Consider the following 27,455-nt stretch of genomic DNA (forward strand, 5'->3'; position numbering starts at 1 on the left):
AGGCCATTTTGTTTTTGACAAGAAGATTTTCAAAGTTTTTCCCTATATAAGTCTTTAGAAAAAATGTGACCCCAGGGCGGGGCCATATTATATCCTAGGGGGATAATTTGAAAAGTCTTGGTAGAGGTCCACTACATGATGCTACATACTAAATATCAAAGCCCTAGGCCTTATGGTTTTGGACAAGAAGATTTTCAAAGTTTTTCCCTATGTAAGTCTATATGAACCATGTGATCCCCGGGGTTGGGGCCATATTTGACCCTAAGGGGATAATTTGAACAATCTTGGTACAGGCCCTCTAGATGATGCTTCATAGCAAATATCAAAGCCCTAGGCCTTGTGGTTTTGGACAAGAAGATTTTTGAAGTTTTTCCTTTTGGTTGCCATGGCAACCAAAGTTCTGTATGGAATTCAATTCTTTTAACAAATTTTGAAGAAGACCATCCAAGGATCATCCCTGTGAAGTTTCATCAAAATTGGCCTGGTGGTTTACGAGGAGATGTTGTTAAAAGGAAAGTGTGGACGGATGGACAATGGACAGACGCACACCAGACGGTGAGCGATCACAATAGCTCACCCTGAAAATGGGTACAAAAAATGGTGAGCTAAAAATGGTACAGAGGACAACTTTGTTGCAAGTAACAGTCTAAAAATGCTTAAAAAACGTTGGAAGTTTCAAAGTTGTTTAACATATATAACACTGAATGCAAAGGAGAAAAGGCATTGATGTTTAAAAATTAATTCATTTAATATATTAAATTGTTATCAACAGTCTTCTTAACTTTTACATGTTACTTGAATGTCATTCTTGTACAACATAAATAATAGTAATTCATAAACATCAGAGTACTGGTATACTAAAACAGACAACCCCAAACTGGTTTATAATAGACTGAACTGTTTACATGACAAACATATCTTAAAAACTTAAATATACATTAATTCTGTAACCATGGATGAACGCTGTATTTCACCATTATGACCTGTGCCACAGGCCTCTGTGCAGACTCCCCATATGTAGACAATACTTTCTTCAGTTTTCACAACTTACGTTAATTTGCTAATCAAGAAAAAACTCTGAATTTATGAAATTTTAATTTTTTCTTCTTCATTTTTTACTGGAAAAAATTTGTATTCTCGTTCTAAATTATTCCTTTTAAAAGATTCAGTGTTATCGGTAGTACTTTTCAAGTGATTTCTATTTTCCCTATTACTTCTATTAGAAGATTTGGCAGTAATTTCCTTGACATTTTGTTATTCCTGTAGGAAAATGTTCTACACTTCAGCAACATAAATACTCTCTACACAATCTTATTTTGCTACTCAGCTATAATTTCCTCAATCACCTAATATAACTGTGTTTTTCCAAGCCCTGTAGTGTCTTCAGCTATGCAAATAATTCCAACCTATATCTCCAATTTTTCCTGAGTACATGTATTTCATTTACAGTATTGTTCAAGCTCTTCAGTGTCTCCAGTTATGCAATGTCTCCACCCCATATTCTCAATATTTCCCAGTATTTTAGTAAATTTATAGCATTGTTTGAAGTTCTTCACAGTGTCTCCAGTTTTGTAATGTTTCCGCACTGTATCTCCAGTATTTCTAGGATTTTTTGTAAATTTACAGTGCTGTTCAATGTCTCAAGTTAAATCAGTCTCTAGCATTTCAATGAATTTACAACGCTTTTCAAGTTCTTCAGTGTCTCCTGTTATGTAATGTTTCCACCCTGTATCTCCATGTATTTCCAGGAATTCCAGTATATTCACAACATTGGTCAATGTCTCAAGTTTACCAAATCTCTAGTATTTCAGTGAATTTGCAGCACTAGTCAATCTTTTCAATGTCTCAAGTTTACCCAAAGTTTCCATCATCTCTGCTATAGATGGACCTTCCTGTAAATAGAAAGAACAAGTCTGCTCTATTTTAAATGTCTTAGGGGATAGATCATGTAAATGTTTATATTAAAGGTGTTTACAACATAAAATGCAGTGTATAAATACTGCAGAATCTCCAAAATAACTGCCTGCATTTGTGATAATCTATGTGTCTGCTTTATTTTCGATGTGGGCTTTTATGTAAACATTTTAGTTATCTTTGTTCAGCGGCTTCTACTTTTTTTTCTGATTCTGATCAGATGATTAACTAATTTTTTCATTTCATTAATATGTCACTTTTTCCAAATGTCTAAAAAATCTTTAGCCCCAACCATATTATTTCTTTGTCACCCACATAAATTTATAATAACTTGAAGAATATGCATTTTCAACTAACAAACAAGAAATTTTGAGGACTATTAACATTGACAGAGCTATAGTCCTGAAAAACAGGAGATTCTATTGACCGACAATTTATTAATAGTTGCATTAGAGTATACACTTGCTGAATGGCTTGTTGGTCAAAAGGCAAATAGTTTTGACAATTGACTGGCAATCTATTCAATAAGTGTTCTATCACATAACATCAAAAATACTTTTTCACATATTTTCTTCCAGTAATGACTTAAGCCCAGCAAGTATGTACTGTATGTAGCTCATTCATGTAGCACAAACTTTGAACCCACGATCTGTACAAGGCGTCATGCTATAAACACATCCACTAAATACATGATTGAAGAATAAAATCAGTATCTGATGTATACCGTACACCAACACAATGCCCTAATACAACAATACTTTACAAATGCAAACATCATATATACCCGGTATATTTTTTTAAGAAGCTGAACCCCTACAAAATTTCATTTTAAAGAATTGGTAAATACACTTTGTGAACCTTCAAGACAATTCTAATCAAGCTTCATGTACTAAATAGTATACCTTTTGTTCGCTAAGACAACCTCTCAACATTATCATGTACTGTTTCATCTTCAGATCTTCTTCCTTACAATAACACATCAACACTTCTTTCACCATTGATTCCTCAAATGTCTCCACAAGGTTCAACTTATTGACTGTATCCTGAATGATCGTTTTACATTTTCTGTTCTTTGACAACAAAAATTTGACCTTATTGATGTCAGGGTAAACCCAGATATATTCTAATGATTTACTCAGTAGATCTTCAAGGTGAGATATTCTGTGATCCTGAAATGAAAAACAGGACATGGGATTAACAGTAATGATTTGCAAGGGACGTCTTCATAAGGCCATGTTTGTGACAAACTTCTCCTCATAATGCTGTGTTTGTGACGGACTTGTTTATTCATATTTGCTTTGATAACCCAAATGGTCTACCTATATATTGAACAGTGCAAGACACAGAATATGCTCCAGTTTTCCAGCAAATTAAAGTTTTGCTTAGATTACAACAATCTGTCACTGTTGTAGATGCAAATTGTGGCCTCAACGCGAAACTGGTCTATCTGCTTCTATTTCTATATATACATAGACTAGTTTCGCATTGAGGCGACGAAATGGGAATATCTGGTTTGCAGGTTACTGTTTTGGCAGTAACAAGGCTCTCCCATTTATCCTGCACAAAAACTTTTCAGCCAGGTAGATATTCCCTTCTTAGTCTATTCAAAACAGATATTTTTAAGGATATATTTTACTCAGTTTTATGCTGGATGGGTACTACAAAAGTAACCATATGACTTTAATTGTCTATCTGACACTCAAGCAATACAATACAGATAATAATGTGTACAAACATATTTCTCAAGTAAAAATAACAAGACTAACAAGCAAATTTGATGAACTGGTATCCCCTGCCGAAAGGGTCTGTGGTGAGAACAGCAAAAAAATATACCCAGCAAAAAGTTAAGAATGTTACAAAGAAGCAAATAATTTCATTAGTCAAAATCAAATTAACAGAAAATGAATGCTTTTTTTTTTTTGGGGGGGGGGGGGGGGGTGTTGAGAGGGGTGAGGGTACAAAACTTTACATGTTGATTATAAATATTGATGCAAAATTAAAAATGAAAAAAAAAAAAAAAAAAAATGGGGGGGGGGGGGGGGGGTTGTGAGGGGGAGGGGTGTGACCAAGGCAAGGTGGTGGCCCCAGGTGTGGGTACACAACTTCACATGTTTATAATAAATGTTTATGGAAAAGAATGAAAGAAGTTTAATGAAATTCTTCCAATTGGTTGGTTTGTTATGTAAAAATCTGTGGATTTTTAAACAATTAAAGGGCAATAACTGTATGGAAAATTGACCAATAAAAAAAGAAAATGACGGGCATCATCAAAGTATGTTGGTTCATATCTTTTTCAAGTTTCATGAAATTCTACAAACTTGTTACTGAGAAATGGCTGCAGACGTGTATTTTTCATTAAGTCAAGGGCAATAACTCTAAGGGAAACTGACCAATTAAAAAAAAAACTTGACGGGTATCATTGCAGTATGTTGGCTCATGTTTATTTCAAGTTTGATGAAATTCTACCTGCTAGTTACTGAGAAATAGCTGCGGACAGACGTTTTTGTGCATTTTAAATTAAATCAAGGGCAACAACTCTAAGGGAAATTGACAAATCGAAAAAAAAACTTGAAGGGCATCATTGCAGTATCTTGGTTCATGTGTATTTCAAGTTTGATGAAATTTTACTTGCTAGTTACAGAGAAATGACTGCGGACGGACATTTTTTATTAAATCAAGGGCAATAAATCTAAGGGAAATTGACCAATCAAAAAAAAAAAAACTTGACGGGCATCATCGCAGTATGTTGGTTCATGTTTATTTCAACTTTCATAAAATTCTACAAGGTAGTTACTGAGAAATGGCTGCGGACAGACGGACTGACGGACAGGCAACGCCATTTCAATACCCACCACCCGATTTCATCGGCGGGGGATAATAAAATGTACTTACTAATGCCCAATCGAGAATACGTTCTATATAACTTGATTCTAAAACATGACTGTCAGTTACTCTGAAATGACAAAATAAAATTTCATACCAAATTTTATATTCTGTTTTTTCCTTTGCTTAAGGTAATGTTTGTGGTGTACTATCTACAGGTTCTGTTGATCCACAGTTGAATCAGATCCATCTAGTAATAACTGAGATAAAGTGAAAGTGCATCAAAACTTAACCAGGGTAGGGACACATACGATGACCCACATGCTGGGGCATGTGGCACAGCTCTCCATAAACTTGTTAACTGTTAAAACAATTACAAACACACAAACCATTACTTCACACTTTGACATAAATTATCAGAATTACTTTTGTAAACTTAAATGCAAAAACAGCATAGAGAAGAGGATTTTGTTTATGTACCAATTTTCAAAGAAAAAAAATGATGACAAGTGACCAATATAATTGTGAGGGGTAAGCTAGAATTAATGACACTTTACATATTTAAAATCTATTTGCTGCTTGAAAGGAAAATTTACCATTGTCATCTGACTTTCCCTGCCCAATCATCATAGTAGCAAGCAAACTCTTACGGAAGGGTGTTGGGGCAGGTCAATATATATGTATACATTTCCTTTAGAATTCCAAAGCTAATATATTCACTATGGTATGTGTTGGTATACTGATGCACTGAACAGTTAATTTCAATACATGTACATACAGCCAAAATTTTCCCATACTGAATTACTAATATTTTGTGAATATACTTCAAATTTCATATATCAATGATGTAAATATTGAATATTTCAAATATGAATTTTTATTAAAGTACCTACTTCCTTTTTTAATTAATGACAAATGTCTCATTAATTCTAGACCACCCCTCATGCCATCAGTCAATAAAATGGGGAGTTTATGAAAGTCACCAAAATGGAGACATGTATTTAGTGTACCTGTCAGTATAATGTTTATGTACATGTATTTAGCGTACCTGTCAGTATAATGTTTATGTACATGTATTTAGCGTACCTGTCAGTATAATGTTTATGTACATGTATTTAGCATACCTGTCAGTATAATGTTTATATACAAGTATTTAGCATACCTGTCAGTATAATGTTTATGTACATGTATAAAGCATACCTGTCAGTATAATGTTTATGTACATGTATTTAGCATACCTGTCAGTATAATGTTTATGTACAAGTATTTAGCATACCTGTCAGTATAATGTTTGTACATGTATTTAGCGTACCTGTCAGTATAGTGTTTATATACAAGTATTTAGCGTACCTGTCAGTATAATGTTTATATACAAGTATTTAGCGTACCTGTCAGTATAATGTCTATGAACAATATATATCTAGCATACCTGTCAGTATAATGTTTATGTACATGTATTTAGCGTACCTGTCAGTATAATGTTTATGTACAAGTTGTTTTGTTTCCTCTATGATATGTTGTTTCTGTTCACTGTGGAATTTTCTATATAAATGTTTTCTGTTGAGGTGTTTCAACTTCTCCGGTTGAAGTCTTGCAGAATGACTAGTTAGAGTGTCCAATGAAAACTAAAAGAGATAATGTTAACATCATCTTACAAAAGTTTCTTATTTGTATATTCTACATAAAAACTGCAACATTTCTACTGAGTTAATGCGTATAACCATGCCTTTTTGACTTACCTCCTTAACACGATAAAAATCCGAGCTACAAAATTGCCTAAATATTACTGAGATCATATTACAATTTTAATAGGAGTAAAATAACAGGGACTAAAATATACATCAAAGCATAAGGGAATTATTCCCGAAAATATATCTGAAATCTAGCTTTTGAATGTGCTAGCAATTTAAAGGCTCCTGAAAGAACATAACAGCAATGTTGCATCCAGGCACTGGTTTCTATACTCAATTTTATAACCTTGGAAGTATATATTTCCTTTACAATACTGAGTTCACATTTTTAATTTATCCATTACAAACCCATTTATCTATCCATTACATATGAAAGATGATCAAAAATCAGCCACAGAACATAAAGAAAGTATCTCACTAAATCTATCATTTCTTCAAGTGTTTTTCCTTCAGTGCTACCAGTGAAGCCTCTACCCACAGTGGTAAGATAGTTTAATATTGCATTTGGATCATAATTCTTTTCCTGAAATAAACAAAATATTCTGCAATAGGTTATAGAATAACCGCCCTTTAAAAGCTGTTAAATGATACATTTTGTACTAAAACTGCATCTGAAATGCTGTTAAAAAGTCAATGTAAATTGTTTTTGTTTATATAGTATAACACTTTTACAGCTGCAATACAATAAAATAATTTCACATACAGTCAGACATGTCTGTAAAGCCCTTTCTTGGGAAACAAAAAAGTGGTTCTTGTTGGTAGGTCAGCTTGGGTAAGTTATACTATTTATGATGAACTGGGAAGACAAAAAGAGGCATTTATCAGCATGTTTTATTCAGAGGTTGTCTTTAACTTGGATTGACTGCACTTGGTGGCTTTGTGATTCTATTTAATACAAAATACACTAAGTGCCAAACATTAAATAAAAAAAATCTGGAAAATCCACTGACACTGATTGTTGTTTAAACTTTACATTACAATGTACACGTTTATATACAATTCCAGTAAACTGCAGATGTATGGCATGCCGTTGTGGTATATAAGAGTACCCAATCCCTGTTCCTTTAATAAGCTACACATAAGTGTAACACATTTAAGTGTTCATCACATATAGGAGTTTGAGGTAAACATACTTATTGGAAATAGAAATTCATCTGTCACATAATTATAAGAGTTTGAGATTAACATATTTCACAGGATATTGAAATGCATTCATAACATATATTAAGAGTTTGAGGATACTTTACCAGAAACAAAAATACAACTAGAAGATCCTTTTGTAGAAAAGCGCAAGTCTCCCCCAATGCATAATCGTATAGGTAAGAAGTCAAAGGGGACAGGAGCACAAGTCAAAGAAACACTGATGGATGGCTGCAATAGGGGTCATCTACTTGGCATGTCCAATCATCCCACTAAGTTTCAACATTCTGGGTCAAGTGGTTTTCAAGTTATGGCCTAACTATAGTAAAGGAACCAGCATGGGAGCATCTGGTCTAGTCGCGTAATGGCAGACAGGTTTTTGAACACTAATTTTTCACTTGGCATGGCAACAGACGTCTAAATTAAAGCTAGTTTCTGTTTAAATGTCATTATGGATGTATTTTTGACATTTTGGTAGGAAAAATGGGAGAGGAGGATGTATTTGGTGTTTTTTGATGTGATTTTACAGTAAGTAAATGTGACAAGAGAAATCTCTCTTAGAAGATACATGACCCCTACTTTTCTCTTCATTTTATATCAGTTTTATCATAAAACTGAGGTAAGGAATTGTTCTCTGAAATGGGTCTAGCTATGTCTGGTAACTCATTAAAAATGTCAGTTTTATATAGAATATATAGGGAAAACTATTTACTGTATTGTGACCTTATTGATCAGAAATGGTATTCCATGTTCAGGCCCTTGTGACCTTGACCTTTAATAGAGTGATCCCAAAATCAATAGAGGTCATCTACTCTGCATGTCCAATCATCCTATTAAGTTTCAACATTCTGGGTCTAGTGGTTCTCAAGTTATTGATTAAAAAGAGTTTTCTATGTTCAGGCCCCTGTGATCTTGACCTTTAATGGAGTGACCCAAAAAACTGTAGGGGTCATCTACTTTGTAAGTCCTATCACCCTATGAAATTTGAAGGTTCTAGGTCAAATGGTTCTCAAGTTCTCAAGTTATTGACTGGAAATGGATTTCCATGGTCTGGCCGCTGTGACCTTGACCTTTAACAGAGTGACCCCAAAAACAATAGGAGTCATCTACTCTGCATGTCCAATCATCCTATGAAGTTTCAACATTCTGGGACAAGTGGTTCTCAAGTTACTGACCTGAAATGGTTTCCAATGTTCAGGCCCCTGTGACCTTGACCTTTAATATTGTGACCCGAAAATCAATAGGGGTCATCTACTCTGCATGTCCAATCACCCTATGAAGTTTAAACATTTTGGGTCAAGTCGTTCTCAAGTTATTGATTGGAAATGGTTTTCCATTTTCAGGCCTCTGAGGCCTTGAACTTTAATCGAATGACCCCAAAATCAACTAGAAAATGCTTATGTAAAAAGCGCATGTCTCCCCCAATGCAAAGTCCTATAGGCAAGAAGTCAATAGGGGTCAGGAGCAAAAATCAAAGAGACACTGATGGTTGGCTGCAATAGGGATCATCTACTTGGCATGTCCAGTCATCCCGCTAAATTTCAACACTCTTGGCCTAGTAGTTCACAAGTCACTGTTCAGGCTCCTGTGACCTTGACCTTTGATCAAGTGACCTCAAAATAAATAGGGGTCATCTATTCTGCATGTCCAATCATCCTATTAAGTTTCAACATTGTAGGTCAAGTGGATTTCAAGTTATTTCCAAAAAATGATTTTACATGAACAGGCCACTGTGACCTTGACCTTTAACAGACTGACCCCAAAATCAATAGGGGTCATCTACTCTGCATGTTCAATCATCCTATTAAGTTTCAACATTCTGGGTCAAGTGGTTCTCAAGTTATTGATCAGAACTGGTTATCAATGTTCAGGCCCCTGTGACCTTGACCTTTAACGGAGTGGCCCCAAAAACAATAGGGGTCATTTACTCTGCATGAACAATCATCCTATGAAGTTTCAACATTCTGGGTCGAGAGGTTCTCAAGTTATTGATTGGAAATGGTTTTCCATGTTCAGGCCCCTGTGGCCTTGACCTTTAACAGAGTGACCCTAAAATCGTTAGGGGTCATCTACTCTGCATGTCCAATCATCCTATGAAGTTTCATCATTCTGGGTCAAGTGGTTCTCAAGTTACTGACCGGAAATGATTTTCAATGTTCGGGCCCCTGTGACCTTGACCTTTCACAGAGTGACCCCAAAATCGTTAGGGGTCATCTACTCTGCATGACCAATCCTATGAAGTTTCAACATTCTGGGTCAAGTGGTTCTCAAGTTATTGACCGGAAATGGTTTTCAATGTTCAGGCCCCTGTGACCTTGACCTTTAATGGAGTGACCCCAAAATCGATAGGGGTCATCTACTTTGCATGTACAATCATCCTATGAAGTTTCAACATTCTTGGTCAAGTGGTTCTCTAGTTATTGATCGGAAATGGTTTTCCATGTTCAGGCCCCTGTGACCTTGACCTTCGACGGAGTCACCCCAAAATCAATAGGGGTCAATTACTCTTTATGACCAATCATCCTATGAAGTTTCAACATTCTGGGTCAAGTGGTTCTCTAGTTATTGATTGGAAATGGTTTTCAATGTTCAGGCCCCTGTGACCTTGACCTTTGACGGAGTCACCCCAAAATCAATAGGGGTCATCTACTTTTCATGACAAATCATCCTATGAAGTTTCAACATTCGGGGTCAAGTGGTTCTCAAGTTATTGATCGGAAATGGTTTTCAATGTTCAGGCCCCTGTGACCTTGACCTTTGACGGAGTGACCCCAAAATCAATAGGGGTCATCTACTATTCATGACCAATCATCCTATGAAGTTTCAACATTCTGGGTCAAGTGGTTCTCTAGTTATTGATCGGAAATGGTTTTCAATGTTCAGGCCCCTGTGACCTTGACCTTTGATGGAGTGACCCCAAAAACAATAGGGGTCGTCTACTCCAGCAGCCCTACAATCCTATGAAGTTTGAAGGTTCTAGGTCAAATGGTTCTCCAGTTATTGCTCGGAAATGAAGTGTGACGTACGGACGGACGGACAGACGGACGGACAGACAGGGCAAAAACAATGTCTCCTGGGGGAGACATAATAAGGGTGATCTAATCTGCATGACCAATCATCCTATGAAGTTTCAACATTCTGGGTCAAGTGAATCTAAAGTTATTGATTGGAAATGGTTTTCCATATTCAGGCCCATGTGACCTTGACCTTTGATGGAGTGACCCCAAAAACAACAGGGGTCGTCTACTCCATAAGCCCTGCCACCCAATGAAGTTTGAAGGTTCTAGGTCAAATGGTTCTCCAGTTATTGATCGAAAAATGAAGTGTGACGGATGGATGGACAGGGCAAAAACAATATCTTTCCTGTTTCCCCCAGGGAGTGGGGGACATAATCATCACACATAGGAGTTTGAGGTTAAAATACTTCACTGAAAATTTAAATATGTGCAATCATTACATACAGGAGTTTGAGTTTAAAATACTTCACTGGATCTTCAGAGAAAATGCATTTGAAGTACTAGTGTGTACATGTGTATATATATTTACTACGCAAAGTGTAGTGGTTACAATCACACTTACTTTAAACATTTCTACTTTTATATCTCCTTGTCTTTTAGACAGCTTGGTCCCATCACTGTAAATAATAATACACATATATATTTAACATGTGTTGTATCAAATCAAATTTCCATGTTATTTTATGATTGGAGGATAGTAAAGGATTCCAAAGATCCCAGGACTCCTGCTTCCACTTGCTTTTTACATGTCAGTTGTAAAACACACACAGGATCTCATTTTGAAGTCTTATCCTAAACACATAAACTGTAAAAAGTCTCTAGACCAGTAATAGAATGTCAGACAATGAAGCCAGTTTAACTGTAGTGTAGCATCAAAGTAACACAAACATCTGAAATAAGACCTATAACTGAGATAGAACTAAAGTCAGGCTTAAATACGAGGCACTATCAAGGGTACACATAAACACACACACTTTGTAAATTGTACTTGTTTTCATTACTTGGAAAGTAGTGACCCAGCAAATAAGCAGAAAATAACCTACACCAACTTTTGCTTATAGAGGCCAGGCCTGGATCCAGAAATATTTGACTGGGGTGCCACCAGTCTAGAATGAAGACGTCACCGCCGCGAGGTGCTATATGGAGGCCTCTGGTACATTTACTGGTGGTGGCACTTCCCTCTTTTTTGTGCAGGAGGTGCATCTTTGATGAGTATAGGTTCCTTCTGAGCCAACTGGGGAAAGGGCACAAGCCCCCTCTGCCCAGCCCTGGAGCCGGGCCTGGAGGCCCATAAAAATGATAGGGCCTGTTCAAAAGTGTAACCTTGAGAAATAAAAACACTGTTATCATACTTATTTCAACTCTCTAAAATCATCTTCACTTCCTGCTGTGTTTTTGATGTGTACTATAACGTTTTATTTACCTATTAAGTATTAAAGGTAAATGTGCATATAAGGGCGGCTCCCAACCAAAGGCTTTATACATCTGTAAATGTTTTGGGGTTGATATCGTCCATTCCTGAAACAGACATCACTAAAAACATGTAAATCCAAATATTTAGACTTATAGCCAAAAAATATACTAATCTTTTGGCTGCAAAACATTATCATTATTTTCTTAAAATAGTTTTCATGGTTAAGATTTTTTGTAACGGTTAATAGTTTTGTTGCAACTGTCTGACTAGGTAAACATTTTCTCAAAGTAACTATACTTGAAAGAATCTAGTTTCAGGTACATAAAACTGCATGGTTTGGGTCAAAATAGTTGTTTTGTGGGGGTATCAAATTAATGGTTCACTGGGATTTTATTTGCTGGACTGATACAACCCTGAATCTGCCAAAATAATTACACCCCTTACATATATACTGATTTCGCAAAATTCAATGTTGTGTGTATGGAAGTAATATCAAAGCATCATGCATGTCAACTGAAAACAAATGGCCTACAGTTCACAACTTTAGAGTAAAAGGGTTTGCCAATCTGTTTGATAGGTTGGAGCCACAATAACACTACTTAGGTCATATGGTAATTGCCACTCTAAGCAATATTTCCTGCTGAGAAGCAGATATGACGTTCAATCTTCGTAAGTCAGCTGAATAAGTTCCTTCCATGGAGGAATTTCACATCTAATTGTTTTGAAGTCAACAGCTTTAACCTCTGGACAATGGAGGTCCCTTACTAATGCGGGCAAATCAAAAACACAAAATACAAACACAAGTAATGTAGCAAACTGTCATATCATAGCAACTGTACCAGAACCCATTAAAATGAGATTTTATGTAAAGTATAAGATGCCTTTTCAGAACATCAGAAATCTTACCTCCCCTCGCAATACATGAGAAATCTTCATAAAATGATCATCAACAACATTAGCAAAATGATAAGTGGGGTATCCATCTGTCTTCACTACCACCTGAAAATAGATTTACGGGAAAAGTTTATGAGTAAATATGTTGTGTAAAAGTTCATTTGGTAATCCTGCTGAAATTATTCATTCACTCAATATATGAAAATGTATTACATCTCTCTGTTTATTAGAGAATTAAAAATGATCTATCTGGTGTATCAATGTTGCAATGAATGTTTACTATTTTACTACAGACTTTCATTTAGTAAATGAAAAATTATTCTCAACAAAAAATGAAACCAGTGTTAAATGTGCAAACTTTTCAATAAGTATCCAATGAACATAAAAGTAAAACATTTAGCAGTGTAAATATACTTACAAAATCTCCTTCCAGTGATTCTCCTACAGATTTCTCATGCATTACACCATACACAAGATCTGTCCATGCACTCTCTAATGGCTCATACTAAATGTACAAATAAACAACATTTAGGTAAAGGTATTTTGGAAAGCCTTTACAGAAAGGATAAGCAGACAGATAACAGTGTCACAGCAGCACTATAGATTATTTACTTCTAAATCTTTGTATGTTTTTAACCTTTATCATGATAAATTTCTATAATGAACTTGTCCATCTTTCAATTTGGACAGTACCATTAACTGTATAAAGGGGTGCTTACCAAAAAAGATACTGACTGAATGGCAAACAGTGCAGATCATGATCAGCTTCCACAAATGTGCACTCTGATCATGATCTACACTGGTTGCAAAGGCAGAATCAGTTGTGTTTAGCATGATAAGGGTAAAAGACATTAAAAAAGAAAATTTCCATTTTCCTCAATACTGCAGATTAAGATTTTTAACTATCTTTTTGTTTATATCATACTTGATGAAAGTATTTGAAAAAAGACTGAAAACTGTTTTTTTTTTTTATATATATATCATTATGAATGTGTCCAGTTCATAATACATTCAACTTGTGTTATAAATAGCATATATATTCTCTGTTACTGTCAAATGTCCTTCCCCGGGACTTTTCTCAGAAACCTCCCTTCCCTTGAATTTGTCAAGCAAAGTCTCTATATATCTAATATTGTTCAAGCTTTAAAACCTGAACCCTTATCATGCTTAACCCTTATCATTTTGCGACCAGTGTAGATCATGATCTGCACTATTCGCTATTCAGCCAGTAACATTTTGGTAAGCACCCCTTTTAACAGTTAATGGTACTGTCCAAATTGGAAGATGGACAAATTCATTATAGAAATTGAGCAGGGTAAGGGTTAAACTTATATTACAGACATTTTACATCACTGTACCTTTCCCCAACAACAACATTATCATGCAAATTACACCTTCCCTCTAGAGCACCAAACAGGTACAATGTGAATTACAGTAACTTTAAAGGTATACAAGACCAAAATTTCATACTTGAAAATATGAACAATTGCTACACATAGTTTATGTAAACATAAAATTAACACGTTTGTGTGTTTTAACAGTACTGTATAAGATGCCCTATGTTTAAAATATTACACACTTTATAATATGTACAACACAAATGTATACTTCTAATGAAAATGTTTTTTAATAATCAGCTGATACTGAGTGATAATGACCATTGTTCTATATAAACAAGTGACTCATATACTTAGTTAACTTAAGGACATATGCTAGAATTTGGTGCGAAAATTTTCCCAATAACAGAATTTCTTCAAACTTTGGATATTGAAGGACAATCATCTAAGAAACAAAAAAATGCAATAAAAATCATAGGTCACCGGTATCAAAAAAGAGTTATCTGCCCTTGAAAACCGCATTTCCCCCAAAAATGGCGTTTTCAAGGGCAGATAACTCTTTTTCGATACCGGTGACCTATGATTTTTATTGCATATTTTTGTTTCTTAGATGATTGTCCTTCAATATCCAAAGCTTAAAGAAATTCTGTTATTGGGAAAATTTTCGCCCATCTCATATACAGGGAATTCTAGCATACGCCTTTAATACATATGATAAGGATTTTTCAAAATTTGAAATATATATCTTAAAACAAAATATACTTTAGTGAAAGACAGACATTGGATATCTTTCCCACATTTCTGTAGTTGCTTATTACATTCTTTTATTGTTTTAAAATGTACCAAACCTAAACTTCTGCATGACTGGACACAGAATTCAATGCCTTAGTATTACATGTAAATACTTCAAGGGTACTGATCAGCGACAAACAAATCCGGACGACTGTCAATCCCGGACACACCTGTAAATGATTTATTTTGTCACTAGTTTTGATTATTTGTTGCCGATCGATCAGATGCTTGCTTTTCAACAAGATTCCATAACAACATCCTTAGAATGTAAGTATCTGACACAAAATTTACTTTCTATTTCTTTCTGCACAGAACATGTATGTTTACATCGTGGGGGAAGGGGAGTATGATTCACTGTGCATGTGCAAAATTTTCATTGAGTGTCTGCAGTTCTTGGTCTCCAACCAGTAGATGATGTGGACAAAGGATGGAAAATGTCATTACTATACCTCTAAGTAGCTGACAATGAAAAAATATAAGTACCTTAAATCTAAGAACATATGGAACATTTTGTGACATTTTCTCTTGCACTTCCTGCGATGTGAGGTGTCTACACTTGTTGTCATACCTTGGTGTTTCGCCACGTCTTGCAGCCTCTTTCCTCAATAATTCCAATCTCCTCTCAGTGCAAAAACAATGGTAACAATGCCCACTCTGTAAATTATAATGTATTTTGTAAAATCTGATTTTTATATATCTTTAAAAGGTTAACATGACTATAAACACATGATTTTCATATTACAGTGGAACCTTTTAAGACAGCTGACAGCAAGTGATTCTGCCTTTGCGATCAGCGCAGACCAAGATCTATGCAGGCTCACCATGGTCTGCACTGTTCGCTATTCAGTCAGTTAATTTTCAGTGAACACTTCTTCAAATACTAAATGGTATTGCCCAAATTTAATGATAAACCAGTCCATTTCAGAAATTAAGCAAGGGAAAGGTAAAAACAGATAAATTTTCAAATATAATGGTCTTGCTTTGATACAAATTCCTCCTACTGAAAATACACCTCCCCATCCCCAAATCTGAAAACTCAAAATTTTGGTTCTAAGGCAGTTCTGTTAGTAGACACTGTGAAATAATTTAATAGTTAATCAGAGACATGGCAACTTTGTCAAGTGGTGCATTCTAAGGTAAAATAAAGACTCTGACAAGCCAACACTTCAATGAAGGATATTGTGCATTTCAATCGATTTGGTGGGGTGTGGTTTCGCGACAGTCCACTGCATTATTGTGCAGGATATGTAATATATTCAGGCAACCGGATTTCTTATTCACTAGACATCTACTTTATACTGTAACCACTGTAGCTCTACCTATTTGTTTTTTTTGAGATTACCATTATTTGCATAAGCCAGAGATCAACTCCGCCCCCGCCAGATCAATTAAAACATACTATACCAGTAAAAATTTAGGACAGCATATCAACTACATATTTCTTTTATAATTTGGATAGGTAATGCAGGAGGAATTGGTACCATTCTGTAATTAAAGTACAATTTTATTATTTCCATTTCAAAAGTATAAAACAAAGTGCATTACCTTTAAAAGCATTTCAGCACTATCTCTGTACAAGTGAAGTCTTTGGGACTGAAAAAGAAATACCATGACTCATTACTCAAATATCATTTGAAAATGTCAATGAAATCTAAAACTCTAATAATAAACCAATATTCAAATTGTTTTGAAGTAGGAGCTAATTTCTGGATGAACCTTTCCTTACGAAACTAGGTTCTGGGGTTCTGTATAAGTATTGTTAATAGCTGCTATGTACTGCGAATGTCTCTGCATATTTTAAGCAACATATTACATGGCAAGCAAAATCACGAAACTGACCTGAAGATATGGTCCATAACTTCCACCTGCTGAAGGACCTGTCAATTAAAATTTTAAATGACATTACTTTTTGTAAAGAAGAAATCAGTTTTGGTAATTTGTGATTATGGTAAATATAAAAATTACCTATGTTCAGTGTTTCTATAATTTACTGTAAGATAGTACAGTGTATAATTATAAGACGAACAAAACAAACTACATAACCGTTTAATTTAGAATGATATGGTAATTTTTGTGTTTGCAGTGTGTTTAATTAAACAAACTTTGACATATCTGCCCCTTGATATAGCTTTCTCAGAGGTCCAACCAGTTTTCCAAATTTGTGTTCCCAGTCTTCTAGTGTATAAAGGTGACTAGCCCATGAGATACTCATATAAACACGATCATTTTAATTGTAAAATCAATCTAATGTCATTTGTAAACAAAAAGTGATCTGGACTATTTCGCAAGGCTATTAATTCTTGGATTTCAGAAGTTAAAGTAAAATAAGTGGGAATTTTAATTATCACTTTGCACTGATGACACTATGAAATGAACGTCAGTTAGCCTCACTCCCCTCAAAGCATACTGATTCCAAAGTATTGTGAGACACTATAGGATTAATAAGCACAATTCCAAGGTAACTGATAAAAATTATCTTACTTTCATCTGGCACCAATCCTGCCCATTGCAAAACACTTTCTAACTTCTGCACAGCTTCTGGCACTATCCTTGTCTGAATAAATACAATAAAATATTTTCACTTCCTACAACAGGAGAGTGTGTGATAAATTTATCCACTATAATATAACTAATATGAAATTAGGCGCTGCCTATCTGACAGGAAAACCTAGTGATAGTGATACGAATTCTTTCTTTTTTTCTGCATTAAATTGTTCTTTCTGATATTTTCTGTTTGGCTTTCAGTTTTGACAGTAAGCCTGATGGTTTTGCTATTGTTATAAAAATAAGAAGGGAAAATGTTTTAAAAAGTTTTGTTTAAATGAACATAGATCTAATCATTTCTTCAAATGTATCAAGACTAGACAGACAATGGAAAATAGTGTTCATGAGTTAAAGATAATAGTGATATTTGGGTGCACAGAATCTAGTCCCAAAATGCACCATTAGTTGTACTGATGATAAAATAGAGAAAAGTGGAAACTTCACATGTCGCTCAACACAACAAAAACGAAACTGTTGCATAAACCCGGACAGATAACGAGGGATTTTTTACCTGTCACTTTTTTATATCTGCAAATTGTTATCATTTATTGGTATCAAAATAATGCTTTTGCTGAAAACTTTACATAATTCAAATATATATTTAGTAAGCAAATTTTAACTCGCACGAAGTGAGCGCCGGAAAGGGGTATGTAAAATGGGGGCTGTACGAACATTGATAAATTCAAACACTTTGTCATTTACAAAATTTTCCTCATAGTATTATATATGGTGCAACAGTCATTCAAAAGTGACCCAATATCAGGCCTTTATGTGTTGTCAGTGAGCATGCGTAAAACACACTCTTCCTCAGTAGTTTTGGATAAATATTTTAATGCAAGTCATTTATTTATACATAATATTACCAATTTTGTTTCTGTTTACAGTGATCATACCTTTGCTATCAATTTGTATCTCTGATAAAAATTTCTGAATCCGGGAATGCACATATTCTTTTCAGTTCATTTGTTACAAACAAATAGTTTCTAAAAACGACAAAACAATCCAAACAAGAGGGCCAAGATGGCCCTAGGTCGCTCACCTAAGAAACACACCATAACAGTGTAAAACATGTTTGACCTAGTGATTTCATGGAAACAAATATTCTGACCAATTTTCATTAAGATTGGACCAAAAAATTGGTCTCTTGCGATAAAACAAGCATTTTCTTAGATATGACCTAGTTTTTTACCCTAGATGACCCACGTTCAAACTCGACCTAGATTTTAGCAAGGCAATCATTCTGACCAAAATTCATGAAGATCAATAGAAAAATACAGCCTCTATCACATACACAAGTTTTTTCTTTGATTTCACCAAGTGACCTAATTTTTGACCTCAGATGACCCATATTCAAATTCGACCTAGATTTCATTAAGGCAATCATCCTGACCAAATTTCATAAAAATCAATTGAAAAAAAAACAGTTTCTATCGCATACACAAGATTTTTCTTTAATTTGACCTAGTGACCTAGTTTTTGACCTCAGATAACCCATATTCAAACTCGATCTAGATTTCATCAAGGCAATCACTGACAAAATTTCATGAAGATCAATTGAAAACTACATCCTCTATTGCATACACAATGTTTTTCTTCGATTTGACCTAGTGACCTAGTTTTTGATCACAGATGACTCATTTTCGAACTCAGACTAGATTTTATCAAGGTAATAATTTTGGCTAAATTTCATGAAGATCAGTTGAAAAATACAGCCTCTATCGCATACACAAGGTTTTTCCTTGATTTGACCTAGTGACCTAGTTTTTGACCCCAGATGACCCATTTTCGAATTCGGCCTAGATTTCATCAAGGTAATCACTCTGACCAAAATTCATGAAGATCAATTGAAAAATACCGCCTCTATCGCATACACAAAGTTTTTCACTGATTTGACCTAGTGACCTAGTTTTTGACCCGAGATGACCCATTTTCGAACTCGGCCTAGATTTCATCAAGGCAATCATTCTGACCAATATTCATGAAGATCAATTGAAAAATACAGCCTCTATCGCATACACAAGGTTTTTCTTTGATTTGACCTAGTGACCTAGTTTTTGACCCGAGATGACCTATTTTCGAACTCGGCCTAGATTTCATCAAGGTTATCATTCTGACCAATATTCATGAAGAATAATTGAAAAATACAGCCTCTATCGCATCCACAAGGTTTTTCTTTGATTTGACCTAGTGACCTAGTTTTTGACCTGAGATGACCCATTTTCGAACTCGGCCTAGATTTCATCAAGGCAATCATTCTGACCAATATTCATGAAGATCAATTGAAAAATACAGCCTCAAACGCATACACAAGGTATTTCTTTGATTTGACCTAGTGACCTAGTTTTTGACCCGAGATGACCCATTTTCGAACTCGGCCTAGATTTCATCAAGGTTATCATTCTGACCAATATTCATGAAGATTAATTGAAAAATACAGCCTCTATCGCATACACAAGGTTTTTCTTTGATTTGATCTAGTGACCTAGTTTTTCACCCGAGATGACCCATTTTCGAACTCGGCCTAGATTTCATCAAGGTAATCATTCTGACCAATATTCATGAAGATTAATTGAAAAATACAGCCTCTATCGCATACACAAGGTTTTTCTTTGATTTGACCTAGTGACCTAGTTTTTGACCCCAGATGACCCATTTTCGAACTCGGCCTAGATTTCATCAAGGTCATCATTCTCACCAAATTTCATGAAGATCAGTTGAAAAATACAGCCTCTATCGCATACACAAGCTAAATGTTGACAGACAGACGACGGACGACGGACGACAGACGCCGGACATTGAGCGATCAGAAAAACTCACCTGAGCATTGCTCAGGTGAGCTAAAAATAAAACAAAACAATTTACACATTATGCCTGTGTAACATCACATTCAATATCATCTTGTTCTGATATTCTTTTGTAGTATAGATACCAACTTACATAATCCTGCTATCCTAAACACGGACTATTTTAATTCTTTTAAATGCCATTATTGTCAAATGACACTCTTTTAGGACAAATTGTGTTCCACCAATACAGCTATGGTAAAACTCGTGTATGTGAGAATGACAAACAACCATTTACTTGTGAAATTCTTATTTCAAATTCATTGTAAAAAGTTCTTGACCGGAATTTTTTTCAAAGTGTAATTTTACTAAAACTCTAGTCAATGAATTGACTTTTAGAAAGTAGTTGCAATGTATGTGAAAGATTGTGGAAGGGAGGGGAGATAAGCAATATCGATATATGCGTTTCCATGCCTTCGAATACTTTGTTCAAAATTTACAGACAGAACATTGGTTAACTATACTTATTATTGATTTGTGTTCCAGTAATTGAAAAAAGTGTGATAAATATAAAGAAAAAAAATTAAATTGGGCCTAAGCTTAAAAAAAAAAAAAAAAAAAAAAAAAAAAAACAAGCTATCTACGAGATTCGAACTCGGACCTTGCGCTTGGAAAATATGTGCGCTAACCACTGGACCACTGAGACTTTTGACATAAATAGTGATAAAATTTTGTATATAAATAAATTTTGTTAGGACAGCGTGTCTATATTCGTTTTACATTGACCTTTTTGAAATTATTGGCTTTTCTACAATCAAAGAAATAAATAAACAACGGTTTTGTTATTCAAACAGTGCAGTAATGTAGCTTACTGTAAGTTACATCATAATTCGTTATTGGAAACAAAAAGCGGGCCGCTTGAATCATCCATAAACTCGTTTCATGAAGAAACCCGAATAACACCGATTTCTATTGATACCGCGAATTTTCAACTTGATAGAATAATTTGTTTTAATAATGCGGCGCCCAATCGTTCATAAGAAATTTTATTTTATCAAATATCGTCCTGAAAATTATTTATTGCGCAAGCACGGCAGCAGGTCCGGTAGAATTATGGGAGAACAACAACAACAAAACCGGTGAAGGTATAGAACTTATTCCCAAGTTGAACGGTATATAGGTTTACTCTGACATATATATACACGTACACATTACCTATAGACGGAAAAACCTTCGGTTTTCCGGTATTAAATGACTGTGTGTTCAAAGGACACTGGTTCCCCCACTTACTATCACTGTATGGTCCTATCGTTACAGTTTGACCGTCACAATATAAAACAAACTGTATACGGCCGATTAGTTCGACTAACAGGGGATCCAGACAAAATCCCCTGCGGATAGAATATTTTCACAATGTCTAACTAAAAAATATTGATTAACAGAATAAAGGATAATATGAAATTAGGCGCTGCCTATCTGACAGGAAAACCTAGTGATAGTGATACGAATTCTTTCTTTTTTTCTGCATTAAATTGTTCTTTCTGATATTTTCTGTTTGGCTTTCAGTTTTGACAGTAAGCCTGATGGTTTTGCTATTGTTATAAAAATAAGAAGGGCAAATGTTTTAAAATGTTTTGTTTAAATGAACATAGATCTAATCATTTCTTCAAATGTATCAAGACTAGACAGACAATAGAAAATAGTGTTCATGAGTTAAAGATAACAGTGATATTTGGGTGCACAGAATCTAGTCCCAAAATGCACCATTAGTTGTACTGATGATAAAATAGAGAAAAGTGGAAACTTCACATGTCGCTCAACACGACAAAAACGAAACTGTTGCATAAACCCGGACAGATAACGAGGGATTTTTTACCTGTCACTTTTTTATTTCTGCAAATAGTTATCATTTATTGGTATCAAAATAATGCTTTTGCTGAAAACTTTACATAATTCAAATTTATATTCAGAAATCAAATTTTAACTCGCACGAAGTGAGGGCCGGAAAGGGGTATGTAAAATGGGGGCTGTACGAACATTGATAAATTCAAACACTTTGTCATTTACAAAATTTTCCTCATAGTATTATATATGGTGCAACAATCATTCAAAAGTGACCCAATATCAAGCCTTTATGTGTTGTCAGTGAGCATGCGTAAAACACACTCTTCCTCAGTAGTTTTGGATAAATATTTTATTATATACAGATAAATGCAAGTCATTTATTTATACATAATATTACCAATTTTGTTTCTGTTTACAACGATCATGCCTTTGCTATCAATGTGTTTCTCTAATACAAATTTCTGAATCCGGAAATGCACATATTCTTTTCAGTTCATTTGTTACAAACAAATAGTTTCTAAAAATGACAAAACAATCCAAAAAATAAAACACAACAATTTACACATTATGCCTGTGTAACATCACATTCAATATCATCTTGTTCTGATATTCTTTTGTAGTATAGATACTGGAACTTACATAATCCTGCTATCCTAAACACGGACTATTTTAATTCTTTTAAATGCCATTATTGTCAAATGACACTCTTTTAGGACAAATTGTGTTCCACCAATACAGCTATGGTAAAACTCGTGTATGTGAGAATGACAAACAACCATTTACTTGTGAAATTCTTATTTCAAATTCATTGTAAAAAGTTCTTGACCGGAATTTTATATATAACACAAACACTCTTGGTCAAAATTCAATTTAATTTACCTAACTGCTAACAGTCTGGGACCTTTTTTTGAATATGATTAAGGTTAATTTCTTAGCTTGATAGTGATCGTAGTGAGCCTATCAAGTTTATAGCCAACATTTTTTTCCAAGTGTAATTTTACTAAAACTCTAGTCAATGAATTGACTTTTAGAAAGTAGTTGCAATGTATGTGAAGGATTGTGAAAGGGAGGGGAGATAAGCAATATCGATATATGCTTTTCCATGCCTTCGAATATTTTGTTCAAAATTTACAGACAGAACATTGGTTAACTATACTTATTACTGATTTGTGTTCCAGTAATTGAAAAAAGTGTGATAAATATAAAGAAAAAAAATTAAATTGGGCCTAAGCTAAAAAAAAAAAATTCAAGCACCTTACGAGATTTGAACTCGGACCTCGCGCATGGAAAATATGTGCGCTAACCACTGGACCACAGTGACTTGTGACATAAATATGTGATAAAATCATGTATATAAATAAATTTTGTTAGGACAGCGTGTCTATATTTGTTTTACATTGACATTTTTGAAATTACTGGCTTTTCTACATTCAAAGAAATAAATACACAAAGGTTTTGTTATTCAAACAGTGCAGTAATGTAGCTTACATCATAATTCATTATTAGAAACAAAAAGCGGGCCGCTTGAATCATCCATAAACTCGTTTCATGAAGAAACCCGAATAACACCGATTTCTATTGATACCGCGAATTTTCAACTGGATAGAATACTTTGTTTTAATAATGCGGCGCCCGATCGTTCATAAGAAATTTCATTTTATCAAATGTCGTCCTGAAAATTATTTATTGCGCAAGCACGGCAGCAGCTCCGGTAGAATTATGGGAGAACAACAACAACAAAACCGGTGATGGTATAGAACATATTCCCAAGTTGAACGGTATATAGGTTTACTTTGACATATATACACGTACACATTATCTATAGATGGAAAAACCTTCGGTTTTCCCATATAAATATAATTATCCAATAAACTGTTAATATGAAATAAGGCAAAGCCTCAAAGCGAGCTCAAAGAAATCGGATTTATCTAAAAATATTATGCATCATTTATTTGTCACAAAGAAACTATTCACTAGTCACAAGAATTCAGGAGAACCTATTCACTTGAAAAAATCTACATTTAGTGTCACCATACCTGTAACAGTGAATATCATACGTTGCAAAATTTATGGGTAGCCGGTGTCTTGGTGACGTCATTACCGCGTTCCTGTTTCTTTCTGCTTATTAATGACATTTTTTCCATTTTCTGGCCGATGCTTGATCTTTTAAATGAAAACAATATTTTTTTCAAACAACTGGAAATCATTCTTTCATTATGGTTGAGTGATGAATATTTTTTAGCAATGGAATGAAGTTCTGTATTCACTCCGGAAAGAAGTACTTCCTGTGAGCACCTATCCGCTAGGGTGCGCTTTTTAAAAACTTCCGACGAAACTTTTCAAATCCATCACCAAGTGTGCAAGTATACTTGCGTTACCGTAAAGCTCGATTCTCGAGCAGGCCCTTTGGGCCTGCTCTTCCAGCTCGCTAGTAACCAGGTCAAAGAATAATAATTTTTTCATGTAGAATAATAAAAAGCTCACCTTAGAACAAAAGTAGTAAAAAAAAGATATTTTTAAGTTTTGTAATGTTGCCTTCTTGCTGACTCAAAATAAAACCTATTGTATTGTATTGTACATCAATATAAAGAAAAAATAATATAAATAAAATAAGGTGACAATTCCCTCCCCACCCCACCCCAGTTTGGGGGAGGGGGGGGGGGAATTGTCATGGGGGGGGGGTTGTCAGAGGGGGAATAGTCTTGTTAGGGGGGGGGACTGTCTGGAATTCATTCAATTGTCACAGGTGCAATTTTTTTTTCAAAATGGCTTTTTGTAATTTTCCCCCTATGGAACATTAATTGTAATAGCAGAGCTACCGGCGCCGCGACAGCGTCGCATTACGGTTAAACGTATGAAAAATAAAATGAATAGAGAGATCTAACTGTGTATACTATCGAGTTGAAAATTCGTGGTACTTTTTGGAATCGGTGTTGTTCGGATTTTTTCATGTGCACTTTGCACATAGTAATTAATCAGTAAAGACGTCAGTAGACGCTTACTGTTTACGGTTGACAAAAGCTTCTCGCTTACTGCTTTGAATATTGAATAAAAATGCAAATGAGCGTTTGATAATAAGAAATTAATGCTAAATACATTTTCTACGAAGAAAAAAAGAAATAAAACACAATATTTTCAGTTTGAAATGACTTTTGTCACGCTGCCATTACTGAACTTTATTATATATACTTATGTTTGCCTCATGATGTCATAACTCCACAATGGTGCAGTGGTTAGCGAGTTCGCGTTGTAATCCAGAGGTCGTGAGTTCGAACCTCACCTTGACCAGATTTTTTTTTTAATTTTTATTTTTTATTTCATTTTTTTTTTGTATCATTATGAGTTTTGAAAATATTGTATAACTAAAGTCTATTGTAATTAAATTTGGAATTGGAACATTAACTTTTTACATTAAGTCCTCACTGCCCAACATTCACACGCAAAGACACAGAATTCCTTTGGCTATTGGCCTAATGAGATTCTGTTAGGTTTGAAATTTTCAAAGTTCAAGCTTTTCAATTTGAAGCAGTTATCATTTTGTGACTGGTTTCCAGTATGATAATAAGTTATGTAAAATTGTTGATGCAGTGCGTTTTAATAAGAATAACAGAAATTATTCAAATACATTTTTTTTTCTTTATCTTGGTACAGATGTTAAATTATCTATACCAAAATTTCTTTTGATTATATACAGAATATTTGTAGAGTTTTCACATATCGAGAATTAATCTTGATGCAGTCTAAAACATGCATTCAGAAATCATGAATTATCATTAATAATTTTAATACATCAAAAGAACATAAACTTCCTAAACGAATCCATAATGCCAGCACCACTCCTTTAATTTTTAATGGGCACTGGTGATTTTTCATGGGAGCTCTGCCTTTTAGGTAGCACCTACTTTCATATTAAATTTAAGTGTTTATGGCTCATGGATCCATACTGCATCCTAAGTACGTTACTGCCACCTGTGGTTTATACCTGGTCGGTGTCCTCAATCCTCAAAATAAATTTCCCGTCTCTTGATCTAGCAAATAAATAGTTAAATAAAGCTGTCCTTAGCCCACCGAGATGCAGCATGCCAGTTGGGCTAGGTGCAAACCGAACACGAACAGTACTGTAGTATGACACACTCAATTTACCATATGATTTCACAAAATATACAAAATTACTGAACAATCGTGACTTTCTCATGGGCAGCGCCATATTGGATTTAGCTATATCTAAAACCTGGACTTGAGCCGGGATCCGGAATATCACATCTGCATGCAATAATAAAATGAGACACGCTCAGCTATGAGAGTTTCCATACAAATACCTATAAATTTGAAAAAATTCATGAATTGCAATGACAAACCTCCACTTGTTAAACTTGCTCTGTTTCGTAAATCTATTATGTCATGTTCGGTAGGGATAGAGTGCGAAATGGACTCCATTTCGCGAAATGGACTTTACGTCTACGAAATGGACTTTTATTATTTGAATGACGGCTTTAATTTCAATGATATCTGTATTTTCTTAAATGAATATGATAGATAAGAGTTAAACCTACATGCTGTTTATTTTTTATAAAATATTTGTCAGGTTTATAAAAGAAATTTAACGATTTATCAAGACCGCGCCCTACGAAATGGACATTTAAATACAAAAACTTATACAAAATGGACATTTATTTTTTAATTGCGGCATTACTTTCAAAGATATATGTAATATCTTGAAAATATGTATTAAATAATAGATAAACCTTCATGTTGGTTATTTTAAATGATATATTTATCTTATTTATAACTGAAATATTACAGTTTTGTAAGACCGCGTCTTACGAAATGGACATTTTCGTGCCAACCTTGTACGAAATGGACTTTTATTTTCTTTATTGTTACTTTAATGTCGATTATATTGGTATTTTCTTTGACAGATTTGATAGATGGGAGTTTAACCCATATATGTTTGACTCTTCTAATAACATGTCTATCTAATTTATAAATGGAATATTACAATTTATTGCGACCACGCCTCGCGAAATTGTCGTTTTCTTGCCAAACTTCTACGAAATGGACTTATATGTTTTTAATTGTTTCTTTAATTGCAACGATATTGGTAATTTCTTAAATAGATGTAAAACATAGGAAGTAAACCTATAATTATGTTGATTATTTTTTATTCACGCAATTTGTATCAATACTATATTTTATATGTAAATTTTGGTTTTAATTTCAATTATATCGGTTTTACCGTAATTAAAAACAGATTATCATCT

General features: G+C 34.5%; 1 protein-coding gene across 1 annotated transcript; it reads right to left on the reverse strand.

Moving 5' to 3' along the window:
- Positions 1-723: 723 nt before the first annotated feature.
- Positions 724-26,437, reverse strand: LOC123554132 (probable glutamate--tRNA ligase, mitochondrial). Its single transcript, XM_045344050.2, has 14 exons — positions 26,177-26,437; positions 17,504-17,576; positions 16,862-16,899; positions 16,568-16,615; positions 15,506-15,676; positions 13,312-13,398; positions 12,906-12,998; positions 12,009-12,103; positions 11,148-11,202; positions 6,847-6,951; positions 6,205-6,362; positions 4,807-4,867; positions 2,817-3,083; positions 724-1,892 (listed from the first exon to the last, which is right to left on the reverse strand). Exons 1-14 carry the CDS (start codon positions 26,399-26,401, stop codon positions 1,800-1,802), a joined length of 1,569 nt encoding a protein of 522 aa, XP_045199985.2. The 5' UTR covers positions 26,402-26,437; the 3' UTR covers positions 724-1,799.
- Positions 26,438-27,455: the final 1,018 nt, after the last annotated feature.

This window comes from Mercenaria mercenaria, chromosome 7 (assembly GCF_021730395.1).
Source record: "Mercenaria mercenaria strain notata chromosome 7, MADL_Memer_1, whole genome shotgun sequence".
In the NCBI taxonomy this organism is placed as follows: Eukaryota; Metazoa; Mollusca; class Bivalvia; order Venerida; family Veneridae; genus Mercenaria; species Mercenaria mercenaria.

Bases quoted from the DNA above. Each gene is read 5' to 3' on its own strand.
- LOC123554132 (XM_045344050.2), bottom strand. From the start codon at position 26,401: ATGGCGCTGCCCATGAGAAAGTCACGATTGTTCAGTAATTTTGTATAT. The intron at 16,900-17,503 runs GTAAGATAATTT...TTTAATTGACAG, and splicing joins AGGATTGGTGCCAGATGAAA to GTCCTTCAGCAGGTGGAAGT. The intron at 6,363-6,846 runs GTGAGATACTTT...TATCTCTTTTAG, and splicing joins TTGAAGAAATGATAGATTTA to TTTTCATTGGACACTCTAAC.